General features: G+C 33.3%; 1 protein-coding gene across 1 annotated transcript; it reads right to left on the reverse strand.

Annotated features, from left to right (window-relative positions):
• Positions 1-15,674: 15,674 nt before the first annotated feature.
• LOC139768187 (uncharacterized) lies at positions 15,675-17,493 on the reverse strand. Its single transcript, XM_071698130.1, has 2 exons — positions 17,266-17,493; positions 15,675-16,606 (listed from the first exon to the last, which is right to left on the reverse strand). The coding sequence occupies exons 1-2, from the start codon at positions 17,323-17,325 to the stop codon at positions 16,061-16,063; spliced, it is 606 nt and encodes a 201-aa protein (XP_071554231.1). The 5' UTR covers positions 17,326-17,493; the 3' UTR covers positions 15,675-16,060.
• Between the last annotated feature and the right edge of the window lie 212 nt (positions 17,494-17,705).

Consider the following 17,705-nt stretch of genomic DNA (forward strand, 5'->3'; position numbering starts at 1 on the left):
GCTTGAATGCGGATTGCAGCATTCTTTGTGGCACATTAAGTGCCTTTAAATAAAATGACGGTGGGGCTTGTAACAGCCCCTAACGTCACATAGATTAGATTTGTTCTCTTGTAACAACCGCTGGTTTCTTGAGGTCATAGCCCCAGTCTGCTGTCATTCACGTCAGGCTTAACAGTCTGTTCACCCTCAGTTCTCCTATCTCTGAGTTCAAGAAATATTTGGTCTGGGGATTTATATCTTTTGCAAGCTAGTGTTGAACAGCAACATGAAATATATACGCTGTCTTTTTCCTCCCCGCATAACAGGCATTTTCTTTGTTCAGCTAACTTGAAATTATATAAATGAGTTCTATATAAATGGGCTATATAGCTTGTTAAAACCATGATCTCGATTCTTAGCGTCTTCTTGTTCGTTATCAGAAGTTCGTTTGTTCTACTTGGTAAGAGATGTCTCATCATTAACTTGCATTGTTGGCAACCCCCACTGGCCTCCCAGCTTCTCTTTTGTCTGACAAAGGAGACATTACAGTCCGATCATCCGGGTCTGTTGGTTCCGATCTTAGTTAGTCTGTCAACCTTTTCATTATTGAAAATTCTCTGGTAATATATTCCTTTTACAGTAGTAAAATTGTAAACGAAGATACGCAATATATAATCTTGAGGTTCAACCAGACCTTACACTTGTTATGCAAGTTATCCGCAGCCCTATTATATAAATTATGAAAGTTATACTAGATATAATCCTTTACTATACTATAATTGATTGCATAATTGATTTATGTATACGTGTCAGGAGCCTGAGCAAAGGATCGGTAATTTGCGAGATTTCGTTTACACGGCATCACGTGATAATTAGCTTCCACACTGCTTCATTTCTTTTGATAATTTCAGACGTGATCATTTGGTTAATAATGTTCGGTTGTCAGCTAGTGGCCAGCGCGGTATAATAACGCAATACGGTTGAGAAAGCGCATTGTGTATTTCGCCTGGCCGTGAAATCAGCTTTGTTCTGCGATGGTTAATCGACTTTTTTCGGACTGTGATGGAGAGAATTAAAATACCGCAAGAAATCGTGATATCGCAATAAATGAGATGGCAGACGAATTTACGTCATTCGCAGTTGTTTAATTGTACGCTTTGCGTTTCATTGCCGATGAATATTGAAAGAAGAATCTAATCAATCGATGCTACAAAATATATTTATTTAGAAATGTTGATTACAAGTATACAAACAATTGCTCATAAACAAAAATATTATTATTAAAATATGACTTTCTATGTTTATTTTTATATTTAAAAAATTTTTTATTATGTTTAAGCGACTATATATGATTGTTTAATCGTTTTGCTATCTATCTCTGAATTATTTAGATTAGCAAGTCATATTATAGCAAAACAGAAATTGTAGGACATTTAATTGAGGAGTACTCGAATTTAACATTAAATAATATAAATAACGCACGTAAAATTATTCGGAAAATTTATTATTTATTATTATTTCTTTATGTTACATTTTACAAAATGCCTATAAATACAAAATATAATCGATCTGTTTTTTATCCGCCTTTCACTTTCCTTTTCAATCTGAAAGTTTTGCCATAGTATATGGAGCACATTCCGGGACGATAGTACTTACGAAAGAGAGATGTTTAGAACGTATCGCTCGGGGCGACATATCTATCTTCATAATGAAGAGACTTCGTATGTATGCGGCTATAAGTATATCCTTCATTGTGAAAAAAATTATAAAATTAATACATGAGATGATCAATTTATGATATTTTATAGCTTGTGTTACGAAATCCGTCTTCTATTTGAAACTGCGAACAAGTTAAAAAAAATAACTGCGTTTCCGGATTGCGATAAATTACGATTAAATTTATTCTCCTGTCGTTCACTTGGTTTAGTAATAGCATAATAAGCGAAGTGAAAAGATTCATTTTAAAATGGACATCCTATACCGTAGTGCAAAACTGGCCAATTAAGCTTCCACGATAAATTGTACAGTGTACAAGGGCCCAATCGTATATAATTGAGTCTTGAATCGATAAGAATTGAATTGTCTTAATGGTACATGAGAAAATTGAGCGGGTAGGTCCAGTTTTCCTTTCCCAATCGTTTAATATCTCGTTTCTGCGACCTCGCGAATAAATAATTCAACCAGAACGTTAACTAGTGTCCTGTTGATTGCACATATACGTGCGCAAATAAATGCCAATAAATAAGCCCTAATAAACAAGAGCTCGATTGAATATCCCGCAGTGAATATCCCTTAGAAAACGATGCTCTGAAAAAAAAAGTTAAAACTGCTCAATCTAATTGCAATTGGAACTCTATGTACCAAAAGTTTTTAATTTCCAATATTATTACTCAATTCAACATCTTTAATTGAAAGAAGGACTGTCATAAGTTTTATGAAATCTCTCTCTTCGGATTTTTCATAATTTCCTGTCTTTCGCACGTGATAATTTTCCTATTATCCTACACGTATAAATAGACGTCGCGTGCCAGTTTCACGATTATTCAATTCAAGCCGTTAAAATAAATATGTACTTCGCGTGTGATTATCTGGATCGCTGGAAAAAACTAATCCGTAATTGCCACGTTCTAACCGCAATGTTGAGAGGCCGTAGATAGAAAAACGGACATATCTAATATGCATGTATGTATGTGCTCACGCGACGAAATCTTACAAGCGCGCCACAAGCAGATTTATACGCTCCTTTAACGGGATGAAGAGAACAATTAAACGGTTGACGCAACCGTTGCGTTCCCGCGGCTAATAAGCGAGAGCCGCGACCGATCGGACACCTTTTGAGAGAGATAATTTACGCGGTACGTTGACTCCCCTCGCGCGCGCGAATAATGTATGGATGTGGAACGAGACGTAAAGTTTGACGTGCCGCCTTTAGTTCGACAGACTTGTTTTTACGTAACGTCGCGGTCGCGTTGGGCATTTTTGTCGATACACACCGAGGTCTGGCGAAAATGTCAGATTCTCCGGCGAACGCGCCGTGCTCGAATAGCCGTGGAAAATAGAGTAAAAAAGGCCTGTGACAAAATCGCACAGTTCAAGGATACAAGAAAATGAATTTATTGCAAGTTGCCTATATCTTCCGCAAGAATGACCCGCATATTTATTTAGAAATATATTACATAAAAATTCTATTTTGATCGCAACATCCGAGAGACGTATATAGTTCGATTTCTATGCACGATTTAAAGAAAAGCGAAATATAAATGTACAAATTGAAATTGAAATATTTGCTTAACTTTAACGCAAAACCAAATGTCTGCTTTATTTTATTCGATGCTCTACTTTATTTTAGGTGTGATTTGGTTATTCCAAATATTGCAACAAAGTATTCAAGTAAAAATGTATTGGGATATTTAGTGCGATCCGCGCATGTTACATCAGTGACTTCAAAATGTATCACATCTTCTACAATGGCTCTCTTTCCCATATCTTTGAATTGAGAGTGAAGCTTATCCTCCTTACTGTATTATCCTTTTTGATGATTACAATGAAAACAAATTGACCGCATCATCGTAATTATCAAAGAAATTCAGGTACTTGACGTATGCATTTTCGATTGAGTTGTTGTGCGTGTGGTCGGTAATTTTAAATGACAGAAAGCCACACTTTATTAAACACCCGACGTGCGCGAGAATTTGCATGATCACAGGGTGACGAGGTGTTTTCGGGTGGCCTCGCCTTTTCTTCGTTGCAGATGTCATATTGGATTTCGATCTTTAATTTCGAAATTCGTGAAACATAATATGAAGCTGTATACAATGTAGCAGAGTAAAATTTGCCGGTAATGAATCGCCGTGTTCTGATTTATATTAAAAACCATGTACAACGATTATTATTTATGTTCGCGATCTAAGGGATTTTTACATTAAAAAAAAGCGAATGGAAAAAATGTTAGTAAAATTAACGAGCAATGAATAAAAATGGTATAAGTATATAATATATATATATTTAATTACATAAGAAGTATATGTATTACAATATATTATATATATTTTAAATATATATTGTGATATATATTTCTTATGTAATATTGTGATGTACACCCTTTATATGTAATATTGAGATATATTTTCCTAAGAAGATTTCTCAAGAAATAGATCAACGTGTAAGCGACGTACTTAGTTTGTTGGCAGATAAACAAATTCTTTCGATTGTTGTCGTAAATAATAATGTGTATGTGCATATATATTTTCTTGCATAGTAAGAACATTAGGGAGAAAATATTTGCGATAGTATCACTTGAATTTGCTTGAAATGTCACTGCCATCTTCTCTGAGGGCAATCAAAAAGAAAATATTATACTTTCTCCGTTCCGTTGGAAAGCAGGCAAACGGTTTCAGATATCACGAGGTCATTGCGGGAAGAACTATCACTGTAAAGTTAACATTTTAGATTTCGTGTCACGCATTATTTTGCACGAGTTCAAATATCTCCAAGCTCGTAAGAAAAGAGTTTATTGGTACGCGAATTCACAATTAATATAAATTAATAATAATTATTAGGAAAGACTATTATGAAAAATATAATCTTTTTTATCAAACTATAGGCAAACTTCCAATGGCGGATTTATTTTCGAATTTTCGCTAAATTTCTGATGCCCGCATATACAAATATAAATATTTCGATTATAATAGTTTAATATCGCTTCAAGACCGACGCTTGCCTATGTAAATATATCGCGCGGTTTCGCGAGGGAACAACGGATATGCGATTACGTTAAAACGGTATTACAATAATCTTCGAAGATCGTGCGAAGTAACACATCACGGACAGGATGTTTTATTACTATCTCGTTGCACATAATCGCGCTTATTTCTACATTGATCGCGGAGCGCCACTCGTGATTCCTCACAGGCGAAACGAAATTGCTCCGAACACACGATGCAACTTCACTGTCGTGTTACAGCAACTTTAGATACCCGGCACGAACGCCCGGCGTTCTTCTGGCTGGTATTGGCAATTTTCTGGCCGACGTTTTTACGGTTTCGTACGTGGGTAATAAGGCATCGTTACTGATACTGATGGCACATGAATGAGACGCGGTCTGCCTTCGTTGAACCCGACGTCAGTCATCATTTCGTAATGGGTTATCGCACCTTCATGTCTTCGTCATTGAAGCTGCATTGCTTCATGTCATCGAAAAAGCAGTTTGAGCTTGTAATGCTTTAATGCAATGACGCAACAGGTCCTGATTGGACGTTTCTTTGCGGGCCACTCCTTCGCGGTTTTTCATGTAACAAATATTTATTTTTTTACATATTTTCGGAAACATAAATGACAAGAATATATTTAATCAAACCTTTAATTTAAAAGTGCTTGCTATTATCAAGTATGTGCTTGCTAGTATCATAATGGATGAAGAAAATCATATATGTATGAGAGTATTAATCACTACAAATTTTTGCAATCTATAATAATTAGGGAACTATTTCTTTGGATATCTATAGAATAAATCAAACGATTAAGGAGCAGGAATAAAAATGTTTATGTGAATGTGCTTACACAAAAACATGCAACATATTGGATATTTATTAGGTAATGTGCTTTCTTGAAGAATTGATTTCTCGATCGATACGAATAGGATATTGTAAATGAATAGAAAGATATGAAAAAACTTTCCTTTCATTATTGAGATATTGTTCCATTGGACTGTAGTATCTGCGCTACATTCCGAATCCGGATCATTGACTAGACTGCTATAATAATTATCTGAGCGTATCCGTTCGCAAAAACTTACTATATGAAGCGATGAGAGAAGTGAAATGATTATTTATACAAACGTACAATGCCTAATAGAACGAAGCAGAAAATTTGTGCAACAAAGAGGACTGTTACAAATGGCACTACCTTAAACGATGTTCACGTCACAGAAAACGATCGAATGATAAATCATCCATCATTGAGTAATGTTATTGTCGCTTGAGGCCATATTTCGCTGATTTGATCAATTGATTCGAAACGAGGGAGTCGAAAGTTTCACTATATGTATGTATGTGCATGGTCTTCTGCGCACAAAGTTCGTTATTTTTATGGAGATAAAAAAAGTGCAAATGTATATAACCGAATATAAACTAACAAAGCATTATATAAAGTGTTTATTTGAAAAGTCCAAGTCTTCAATCTGGAGAGTTTAGTTAAAACGAATAGGCACCGCATCAATTTGTACGAGGTTCTTAAGAAGAAAAAAATATTTCGCTGCATTTGGTTCTTGACTAAATATTTAAACGTATAATATTTTGATTCTGTATATAAGTTTCAAATTAACCACAAAATATAAAAAAGAAGATTAAATATTTGTAGCCATTATTTGTGACATAACGTCAAATTACATTTTCATGATACTTTATAGTAATTTAATTATTGCTTGATCGTAATAATTATTATCGTAAAAAAATATTGCCATAAAAAAATGAGAGATTTATGGAAGCAAATTATTCCTCGATGAGAGAAATTATTTTAAAATATTTTTCCAATATTTTCGTTTATGCTTGAGGATATTTATTTTTACTTAAGCCCATTACAAGATATCATGCTTGGCCATCGTGTATCGCGTCATCTTTTTCCCAAACCCGTCGAACTTAATCACGTGTAATTCGTCTTTCGACAGGGGGCCAACTTACTGGCGAAATGTATATCCTTGGTACCAGTCAAGGCGGCGCCGGAAATTCCCCCCTGAGATTTTTTTTTTAAACAGGTTTGACCGGTGTCCGCATTATCGTTGCGTACGTTTGCGTGAACGGTAATATGTTTGGCGGTGAGAACACTTGAATCCGGGACAATGATATAACGCAAGTGTGCACAATGATCGAAGTGGCAGATTGTTAAAAGCGATATCAAAATATCACACACTTGAGGCTAATCGGAATTTGATTTTCAAATATTATTGTATTCGTCGTTGGCAAAATAAAATAAAACGTATCTCTATATTTCAAAGACACACACACACACATATTTGTCAATTTACCACTTCATTAACTTGAATAGAAAAGTTTATCTAGAAACAAGAAAAACCGATGATAAAAAATACATACTTTATTGGTTACTTCTTATACTTTGATACAACTATTTTTATAAGTTATTCTATTCTATAAGGTTCCTATATAAAGCTTCTCAAAGCTCTTTTTTTAAATAGAGAATAATTTATAAACACCTTATAAGTTTATTATAGAAATTTATATAAAAACAAAAATGATTATGAATTTATAAATATATTATCTTTTAAACGCATTATGTATTCCGTATAAGTGCTTTTTAGAGTAAACTTCCAAATATCATCTTCCACGAATTTCTTATTTTCATTTTGACTATAAAATATAAAACGAATTAGCACATTGGTTTTAATATGATGGCATTAATAGTTTCAAGTATTAATAAAAAATGATTAAAAACTCGTACGTAGCACGAGTCTCTCCACGGATATTCTAATTATAACAGAGCCACGTTCTTACACAAATAAATAGCGCTCGTGCGCGCATAGGTGCATGTATAGCTGAACGAATCTTATGCACGAGCGAGCACTGCATTTGCATACATTTAGCGCGTTTAGGTCGTTACAATATGATCGCCTGCAATATTCACTGCTGTAATTCAGGTAAACATGAATATAATAGGTAATAATATGATATAAGAGAGATTATACGAGTCCTACTTTCAATACGTGATACAAGAGAAAGTTTTAAGACAGGCGTTAAATACTTTAATCTCAGTATCGATATCTCTGATCTGATAATCGTCAAGAAACTGACGTCGTTGATATATTTCTCATTTATAAACTAGCGTCACGCGTCCGAGATGCGTATATCGTTTTGCAAAACTCACGATGAGTTCAATTGAATTGAATAATATATAAATAGATATTCGCAGGCACATTGAGAGGACGCAGTTTATAACGAATACTGACGACATACATGCCCTGAATGACATAATACATCAAAGAAAACTTTATGGTATCATTTTTGGCGTAACCGTAAAGTTGTATTGCAAACATGTCAGCAAATATTTTAAGCTAAAGCGTTACGTGCATTCGCACGTGTTAAGTTCTCATGCTTATTGGTCATTAAACCGCGCCACAATTACAGAAGATGCGGGAGCGCAATTAAGATGTTATCGCAAATATAAAACGATGCCGCTTGACAAAAAGTGACGGATTTAATTTACGGTGAAATTTGCCCGCTCTCTTGGAGCTCTCTCATCCGCTCAAATTAACTCCGACGATTATACTATCCAAATGACAGCTATCACGTTCAGAGAGAGCGTTCTGTATCTGTTTTAAACCAGCATGTAATAGGTTATTTAACTAAAAGAATAATACAGTAATAATATAATAATACAATTTAACACACACTTAATTCTTTTTCACATGAAATAAATATGATTTTAATATAGTTTACGTTTCCAAGAATAAATAATGGAAGAAGTTACAAAATATTGAATAATTTAATTCGTGCATATCTTGTGCAAAACTGTTTTAATTTAATAAGAAAATATAAGTCTGCGATATTCCAATATTTTCTGAATCATAAATTTTTTGACTTTCATAAAATACTATTAAGTTATATTTGTTTTTCTTGTTAGTATAAATAAACTTTTAAAAACTTTCAGAAAAATTTAAATTTATTTTGGATCTGGGAGGTACGTATTTAACGTATGTCTTTTTCCGCGAATTACAAGTTAATTTGCGAGTTACAAATTAGGTTTATATCAGTGATAATAATGCTAATGTAGAGTAGGCTTTCATTGAAACACGTCAGTCGTATAGAAAAGACAATTAGTCATATAATGTGCGTGCGCTATTTTTATATGAAATACGCCTACCTGTTGCAAAATCGCATTGTTACAACATCGAAATTCGATCACTTGCATGCCGAATGGCCCACGGGGATCCAAGATATCATGGAGAATAAGAAACGTACGTACCCGAGGGCGGAGTAAGTGCGGAGAGGGTGAAAACCTCTTGGCATTCCCCGCGATTGCGGAATAATAATTCTCCTCTTCCACGAGATCCCTTGCCTTGTTTTCGTGACTCCGGATTCTGCGTGTTTCTCCTCCAAAGCCGGATCATTGCAAATTCAGACGCAATCGTAATTGCGAATCGTTAGAATCTTGCGATGTTATGCGCTTTGATCTTACGGCATCTCATCTTTTCGCGGCTTTTAATTTATTACCGAATGCTTTAATGGCCGTTATAAAACGCACGTTATTTAGCACGTTATTAACGCACATTATATTATTGCGATAACAGTAAAAGATCTATGACATAATTTTTAGATATATTCGTAAGTTTACGAAACTTAAAAAAAATAAAATTATTAGATTATGCTCTATAAAACTTTGCTAACGATAACTCAGCGTGATATACTAAAATATTAAAATATATAATGTTATTTTAGTTTTGCATAATTATTCATAAGTAATTCCCTATCTTGAGAAAGAAATTTGACATAAGAACAAGAAAAAATTCTATGCTGATTAATATTATTTAGAGAGGCGATACTCTAGTTTTAATAATATTTTCATTCTTTGTACAATTATAATTATAATTTCTCTTCATAAAGTGCGTAACCTCCGCCTCAGTGAAATAACTTTAAAGGAAGTAACAATTACAGAAACAAAAAGAAATATTTCCTTATAATTTTCTACGGTCACGAAAGGAATGGAAGCATAACGAAGCGAGGATCCAGCCGCAAAGATAATTTAACGTCTTATTATCGTCATTTCTTACATCCCTCTGCTTCATAAAGATGTTAGTATTAAATATGCCAGCAATATGTTACACGTATGAAAACGTATGGTTTCACATATGAAAACCAGTTGCAAGTTAATGTAAGATCTTAATTCTTTCAGTCTCTTTGGTGGCAAACCTTATAGTAATACTACCATAATATTGAAATATATTTAATAAAAAATTTGATATTTAAAAATAAAACTCTTTTATTCTGTTCTGTAATATTATTAATAATTTCTCCTTTTTAATGATATCTAAGTACAGTTATCATTATTTTTTATTCTTAATAATATTCTTAATTTTATATTCTTATATTAAAACAGTTATTAAACTTTCTAAAGTTGATAAGTTATTTTTTTTATTAAAGAAGACCGGTTTATCTACCGAATCAAGCCTTTTAATTTATTATATTGCTCGGATTTACGATGCTTAATTGTTGCCGGAAAATGAAAGATATAACGATGCAAATTCAATGCAATTACCACTCGCACGCTTCTCCGATAAGAAACGTTGCAGCAATGTCCATCTCAGTTACGCGCTCTCAAACGCAATCCGCGATGTTAGATAATTAAATACATTAACCCTTCCTAGAGACAGCGGTGCATTTATTACAGTTATGTAAATCTCACGCAAGGCGGAGAGCATAATGCAACGATGCTTGGAGAAGTGGAATGCCGCCTACAGCGTCTACTCTCTTGCATATACGAGAGCAATAACTTATTCTAACGTATGCAAATAGGAACAAAAGCCACAGATAAACGAAAGTATGCAGACGCGGAAAAGTGAAACGCTTTACGGTGAAACGCAAAGGAAGGCACGATGAAAGAAAAAGGCGACCACGCGGAGTTTAAGGCTCCTCTATGAGCTCATATATGATATAAAAAGACTAGCAGTATAATATCTATTGTACTATTACGATCTATCATTACGTCCGTAAAAATCAGAAAATTAATTAGGAAATATTTTACTTTCACTGATTTTACTCTCGATATAAATGCAGTCTTTTTTTTTATCCATACAAAGTTAACGTTCGATTTATAACCAACAATCAAAAAATTTGCGGATACTTAATTCCTTCTACCCCGCGCACTATCTGATTAATTTATATGTAAATTTCGCCTAAACAGTTGCGGACTATATATATCGTTTTAATTCTCACGACTCATCTATGAAATCGATTTTATGTAACATATGTTTACGAGATGTGTGACCCGGAGGGCATACGTATTATTAGACAGTCACACGACACCGTGTGTTACGTAATATTATGTATGAGTTGCGAATTCCACTGTACGGAATGTTTCTTGGCATTCCGTGCGATGAAAGGAAATCAAATCAAAGCTGGGGGATTAACTAGAAACCAGAAGTCTCAGATTGGTACGTTAAACGCAGGTATATCGGATAGAAATGTACCGTTTCTAAATAGGTATAAAATAACAATTAGTCGAGTTACTCGCGATGGAAGGAAGTTAAACAGGGCAGTTATGGACAACGGCGAGAGGCTGAGTAAAACGTTTCACGCATCTTCTTATTGTTTTCTTTTTCGTTCGCGGGCGAAAGGCGAGTTATGCCGCTCCCGTTAATTCTACACGATCTAATCTGATACGCTCGTCTTACAACCGCTACTATATATCAATTATTTCCCAACGTTTCTCTCGCGGCAGCTATGGGAACTAAGATATAGGAAGAAATGTCTGGCACCCTCTGATATCGGCTTGTGAATTCAAATCAACATATATATGGCTGACACATATATGAGTCTCCTTGCAATATGTTCACTTTTCCATTTTAAAAAATTGCGTGAGATTTTATTTGCATATTAGATGCGCGCTATCTTATTATGATTACATAAAGTATCGAATATTATGAAAATAGAATTTTGAGGATCGGTTTCATGGGAGCGAAGATATGTAATTATCTTGATCGCGTGTTTGCGATTAAGGTATAATATCGTGCATATAAACTGTAATTGCATTACTCAACATAGAAGCAACGTGAAATGTTTGTCTCCTTTTTAAGACTAAAAATGGATCACAGCTCGTTATTATGTAATCAATGAATTACGTAGCATAATTAATCGTATGTAGTTGAATCGCACAAAAGAAAGCGAGAACTTGTAGATTATATCAATCTACCTATCTCGCAACGTGGCTTAAACGGTGAGACATCGACGATGTTTCTCGACGAATTTCACGATCGAGCGTTGCACACGCATTCGTAATCCCACAGTCGCGTTCTTCGTTATTACGGAGAACGGCTCGTTTCGTGGTGTGTCCGTTCTCATTAATTCCGCGTGATCTAATCCGATCATAGTCTTTCCGATCGACAAGCATGTCGACTGACCGACCCTGATCGAGCCGCGTCGAGAACAGTATTCTGACTCGCGTGCAAGAATCGACTTTCGCTCCGTACATCGTCGCACGCGCTCTGCGCAATCTTGCATCTCGATGTTACCTATGCGCGCGATCCCGCTTCTGCGAGAGAATCGTGATTTCCATAACACCCATAGGTGCAGGTGAATAGAGCTGTGCGTGTGTCTGTGTGGGGGTCGTAGACACGCGAATTAATCTAGTTCAGACCGGAGAGAACCGATTCTTCTTTCCTCTTTCTTCTCTCGATTTCACAGTTGAAATATGCTGCAATTATTATTAATGGTCCTAAATATATGCATTAATGATATTAATTTCTGGACAATCACATTTTAATTCGCTGAAAATGTGGTTTTTGATAATAGCACGATATTACATTGAGTGAATTTGTATCATTATAAGTTAAAACAATAAAAGTTAAATACAGATGAGTTTATAATAGTAAGTAACTATGCCCATTTTAGATTTATTTAAAAGAAATATTTAAATATTTTGTTAAATTATATATATTCTTAATAATAGTCTGTTTAAAGATTCTAATACATCTTTAAGACATTTTCAGTTTTTATTTGTTAACTTTAAAATTTTACGCTTCCGAGAAAAAATGAAGTTATTACTACAACTACAATAACGATTTTAAGCGCTAGTTATTAGAGTTTGAATTTCTTAATTTACGATTATTTTATATTAAATACGATTAATTAACATAACGAAATTATTCAGAATTTCCTTCTCTCTATCGGACGATACGACGGTAATTTTATGCGCACCTCGACTATTTAATTCGCATTGTATAACACATTCACGAAAAAATCTTGCAGAGTCAGTCAATACCTTCAGATTGTACCGCGAACACTTTCACATGCGATTCCTCCATTGAAGCTTTCTCTCGCACATTCTCCGCCGGATAAGAGGAAACAGAACATACTTATCCGCTTGTTGATCGATAAGAATCTAAGTGGACCTCTTGTCTCAAGTAAATCTCCAAAACGTGTTGCGAGCTGTGGCCAAGAGAGTGATCGGTGATTATGAGACGCTAGACGGAAAACGAGCGGTAACCAGATAAGGCAAACGAGATGTTTGGTCCACATGCTCTTGCGTATTCCGACCTGGTTTTCATCCAACCTGAATAGTTGAGCTGTAATTGACTAAACTAAATCGTACGAGCTATAAATCTTGCTACAATCTGTAATGCATACATCTTCTACGAATTGTTTTACTTAAACGTTGTCGACAATTAAAGTTGCCGCGGACCAAATTCATACAAAAGCATCGTTTATCAAGAATAGGAAGTTAAATTAAATGGCATAACGTTTGAAACAAACACTTAGATACTAACTGGTAAAACCTGTTGCTAACAACTTGAAATTAAATCTTGAAATAAGAGACTGTTTCAATTCTAAAAATGTTTGATTATTACGTTCGAAGAACGGGAAGTTATTAAGAAATGTAACTTGCAGTAAAAAGAAACCACGTATAATAATTAACGTATCTTTTTATATTTTTATTTACGATATTCCCTTACATGTAGGTATTACATGTATTATATAACTTTATGTCTGTACAAAATTTGCAAATATTACTAAAAAGAACGTGAGAAAAGATCTCTTCTATCATCACGGTTTATTGACCAAAGACTACTTGCTTATTCCTGTTTATTTCACAAAATGCTCTCACAAATGAGAACCTGATTACATATGTGTGAGACACGAAACTAACAATAAGATTGCCATCGATTATGAAGTACGATAAGCCATGATAGATTTAGAAACCTGTCGTCAAGCACATATAGGTTGGTAACTGTTACTAATATATACGATAATCGTATCCTCTGACAGTATCTTATTCCTCTGACGATATCCTGCTCCACATCAGGAGAACATTGCCGTCGTCTATTGTATCTCAGTATTCGTATTCTTTCACATGCCGACCGTCGTGATTCACACTAGTCGAGACTGGTCTGCATCCTACATTATTATATCCTGGTACGCTTGTTGCTCCACATGTTAAGAGCTCGTTTCTGATTCACATTTTGTACTAACAATAAGACTGATTAATTACAAAGTTTAAAACATCTTGGCATCTATAATAATTATAATAAATCACATTTAACTGCATTTTAAATTTAATAACATCATTTAAGAAATAAAACAATTTATACACATAGTATTTAAATAAACATTTATTTTCTAAAGCAACAAATTTTAATATATAATTATGAATTAAAAAATATTAGAAATTTTTATTGGAAAATATATCTTTGTAGAGTATTTATTAAATCATTTAATCGATACAACCAAATTAAATCTTAAAAAGCTAAATCTTAGAATAAAATTATAAATCATTAAATAAAGTACTTTGAATGATTTACTGTTAACTGATAACGAAGAGAAATTTTCGAATTGCATCTTTTGGCATGAGAATGAGACAATATTGCGCATTAATCACGGCTAACATTAGGGCTTGGCAGGCTTTTATGATTTGTCTTTATGACTTACCTTTGTGTTAAATCCCATTTATTGTAATTCGCCAACAGCTCATTGTGTGTGCACGCAGAAAGTGAGAGGACGTAAGCTTCTCGTAATAGGGTACCCGACATTACTTTCACAACGAGAGCAAGGTCTTATTTTCTACATTGATGGGTTTTGCTCTTCCTTTTCTGATGTCGGCGTGTCCGTTATGTATGAAAATGTTAAATAATTTTTAATTTATAAATAGTTTATGTAAATTTATACGCGTGCAAATTGAATCTATAAAAGAGAACAATTGCTTACATATATAATTTATATGATAAGATCTATTATGTAGGTAAATATCATGATAATTTTCCATTAAATTCAAGAAAAACGTGATTTTTAAATATATATAATTGATATATAATGAAATAAATATTATAATATATTAAAAACGACTTATATTTGAAAAAAATTTTATTACATTTCTGGAAGCCGAAATGCGGGAATTAAAAAATAGAAAAACTAAAAGATGTGTGTGTGTGTGTAGGTAAAAAAATAAAATGCTTGTTAGTTTTAGTGGTTAAATTTTTGTATATAATTATTTATTTTATGTAGCTCTTAATTAAAACTTTTCATTTAAGTTGAATATTCTTTCATAAATATTTTAAAAGATAATATACATATATTATTTTCATTAAACTTGGGGATATATGTTTATCAATGACAAGAAATCTTACAATTAGAAATGAGAGTGAGAGAGAGAGACAATGCTGGCAATATCAGCATCGTTTTTATCAACGTTCTATAACAGTGATTATAGCAGGGAAGAAATCTTTCTTAACATAATACAACATTTACAGAATATTATGATATTTATATAAAGTACAAACAGTAAACAGATTTATAAAATTTATCGAATTTTTATACTATTTCTTTTTTGTTATTTAGATTTTAGTTACGGTACTTGTTAATTCTTTTAGTTAACAAGCTGATCTTGTTAAAATCGGATAATAAAATTATATTAAAATCAGATAAGAAAATTATTAAAATCAGATAAGAAAATTATTAAAATCAGATATATAACTGCAATTTTTTTTATATTTAAGTTGTTTTTATTCGAGATAATATAATACATTGAATACAGATGACATACAATAATTTTAACACACTATATCTTTTAAAATAAAATAATTTCATATTTATTGCATTTATTTGCATATTTAGCAATCTTACATTACTAGTTGTTGTTAGTATTATTGTATTCATGTTATCGAATTTTTTTTATATTTGTATCATCACATTTTTTAAATCTATGTGATTTGCTTTATACGGTCTAAAATTTTTTACTCTCTATCCATAGAGACAGAATCGAAGATGTCAAATAGAGACAAGTGAAAGCTTTTGGACCGTGTAAAGAAAATTACATAAATTTAACCCATCCGATTTTGTCCGGGCGGAGACCCTTGATTTGGATTTTATCCAGTCTGAGAGGTCGTATTTGGTGCAGTCGTACTTGGTGCAGTCGTACTTGGTGCAGTCGTACTTGGTGCAATCTGAGATGCTGGGCTCATATTTTGTGCAATCTGAGATGCTGGGTTCGTATTTTGTCCAGTCTGAGATGCTGGGCTCGGATTTTGGCCGGGCTGCGATCCTGGACTTGAATTTTGTCCGGTCTGTGACGCTGGGCTCGGATTTTGGCCAGTCTGCGACCCTGGACTTGGATTTTGTCCGGTCTGCATCACTGGATTCTTTACTGTAGTTGACATGTTGACTGCAGTTGGCATAGTGACTGAAGTTGACATCGGTGTTGCTGTAGTATGATGCGGTAAATATAATTCCGGACATTTTGCAGCACACAAGAGATTTATGAGATACGGCATGGTATCTGCAGATGTGCAAAATGAGCGACAAAAACTTTGACGTATCTCATTTAGAGCAGAGAAGCCAAATCTTCCGGTTCGTGAAGTTTGATTAGTCGCGTGTGAGATGTAATGATGTAATCCGTTATACGGCACCATATCCTAAATAGTATAATTTATTAATTTATTAGTAATTATATATTCTCTCTCTCTCTCTCTCTCTCTCTCTCTCTCTCTCTCTCTCTCTCTCTCTCTCTCTCTCTCTCTCTCTCTCTCTCAATTTTAATTTTGTCAAGCACGCCAATCATTACAGGAACATCTTATAATTTTTAAAGATATTTTTTTCGCTTAAATTAAATAAAATTATTATTAAAATTTTTAAATTATATAAATTAGAATTTATTAATCAACATGTTAAAATTATATACAATGTTTTTTTTATTATAAATTTGCGTTTAGAAAATCTAAATTGATTAAACTGATATATTTAATTTGGAAAATACATTATATGTTCAATAAAATTTACGCTATAAGTAAGATGTTTAGCTTGACAATAAAAATATCTTTATTATTTTGTATTAATAATACAGAAATACATCTAATGATTAAATTTTTATGTCGAAAAGTAAAATACAGAATAATATATTATGAATAATTGTTACAGAAACCTGAGTTTTATTATTCTAATTAGCATGTATGGTACATAAAACATTATAGCAAAATAAATTATTCTCAAAAATGTTATTTAACAGGCACATGTTCGCAATTTGTTTCCATATCTTTACAATACCTAATTGAGGAATATTACAAATTTACGTTACCTCTGCCAAGATTGTTCCATACAAAATCAACAGTCCAACCCAAATACTTGAACGTAACATTTTGTTCTTCGCTATATTTTCTATGTCACTTATACTCTAATTAAAGTCGTTACTTTTATATTAGATGTACTTTGTTGTGCACTCCGCAACCGTTATAGTCTTAAGCGAATTTTCTGTTCATTTATATAGTTGAAAGATGTATATTCTTAAAAATACGAACGTGACAAAACCGTGTTAGTTCACGACTAAAATATTACTCATTTTGCAGGATTTTTTTCATAGATTGCATACGTTTCTTATCTCATGTATTAGATATTCTAAAAACAATACAATGCAAATGCCATGCAAATACGCTTTATCATTACAGATGTTCCACTTTCAAATCTCTTAAATATTCTTTATATGATGAAATTAAGTAAGAAGAAATGACACAAAACAAA

Source organism: Temnothorax nylanderi, unplaced genomic scaffold, assembly GCF_030848795.1.
Source record: "Temnothorax nylanderi isolate EJ_2023f unplaced genomic scaffold, tnyl_v1.0 TNYL_tig0015_pilon, whole genome shotgun sequence".
Classification (NCBI taxonomy): Eukaryota; Metazoa; Arthropoda; class Insecta; order Hymenoptera; family Formicidae; genus Temnothorax; species Temnothorax nylanderi.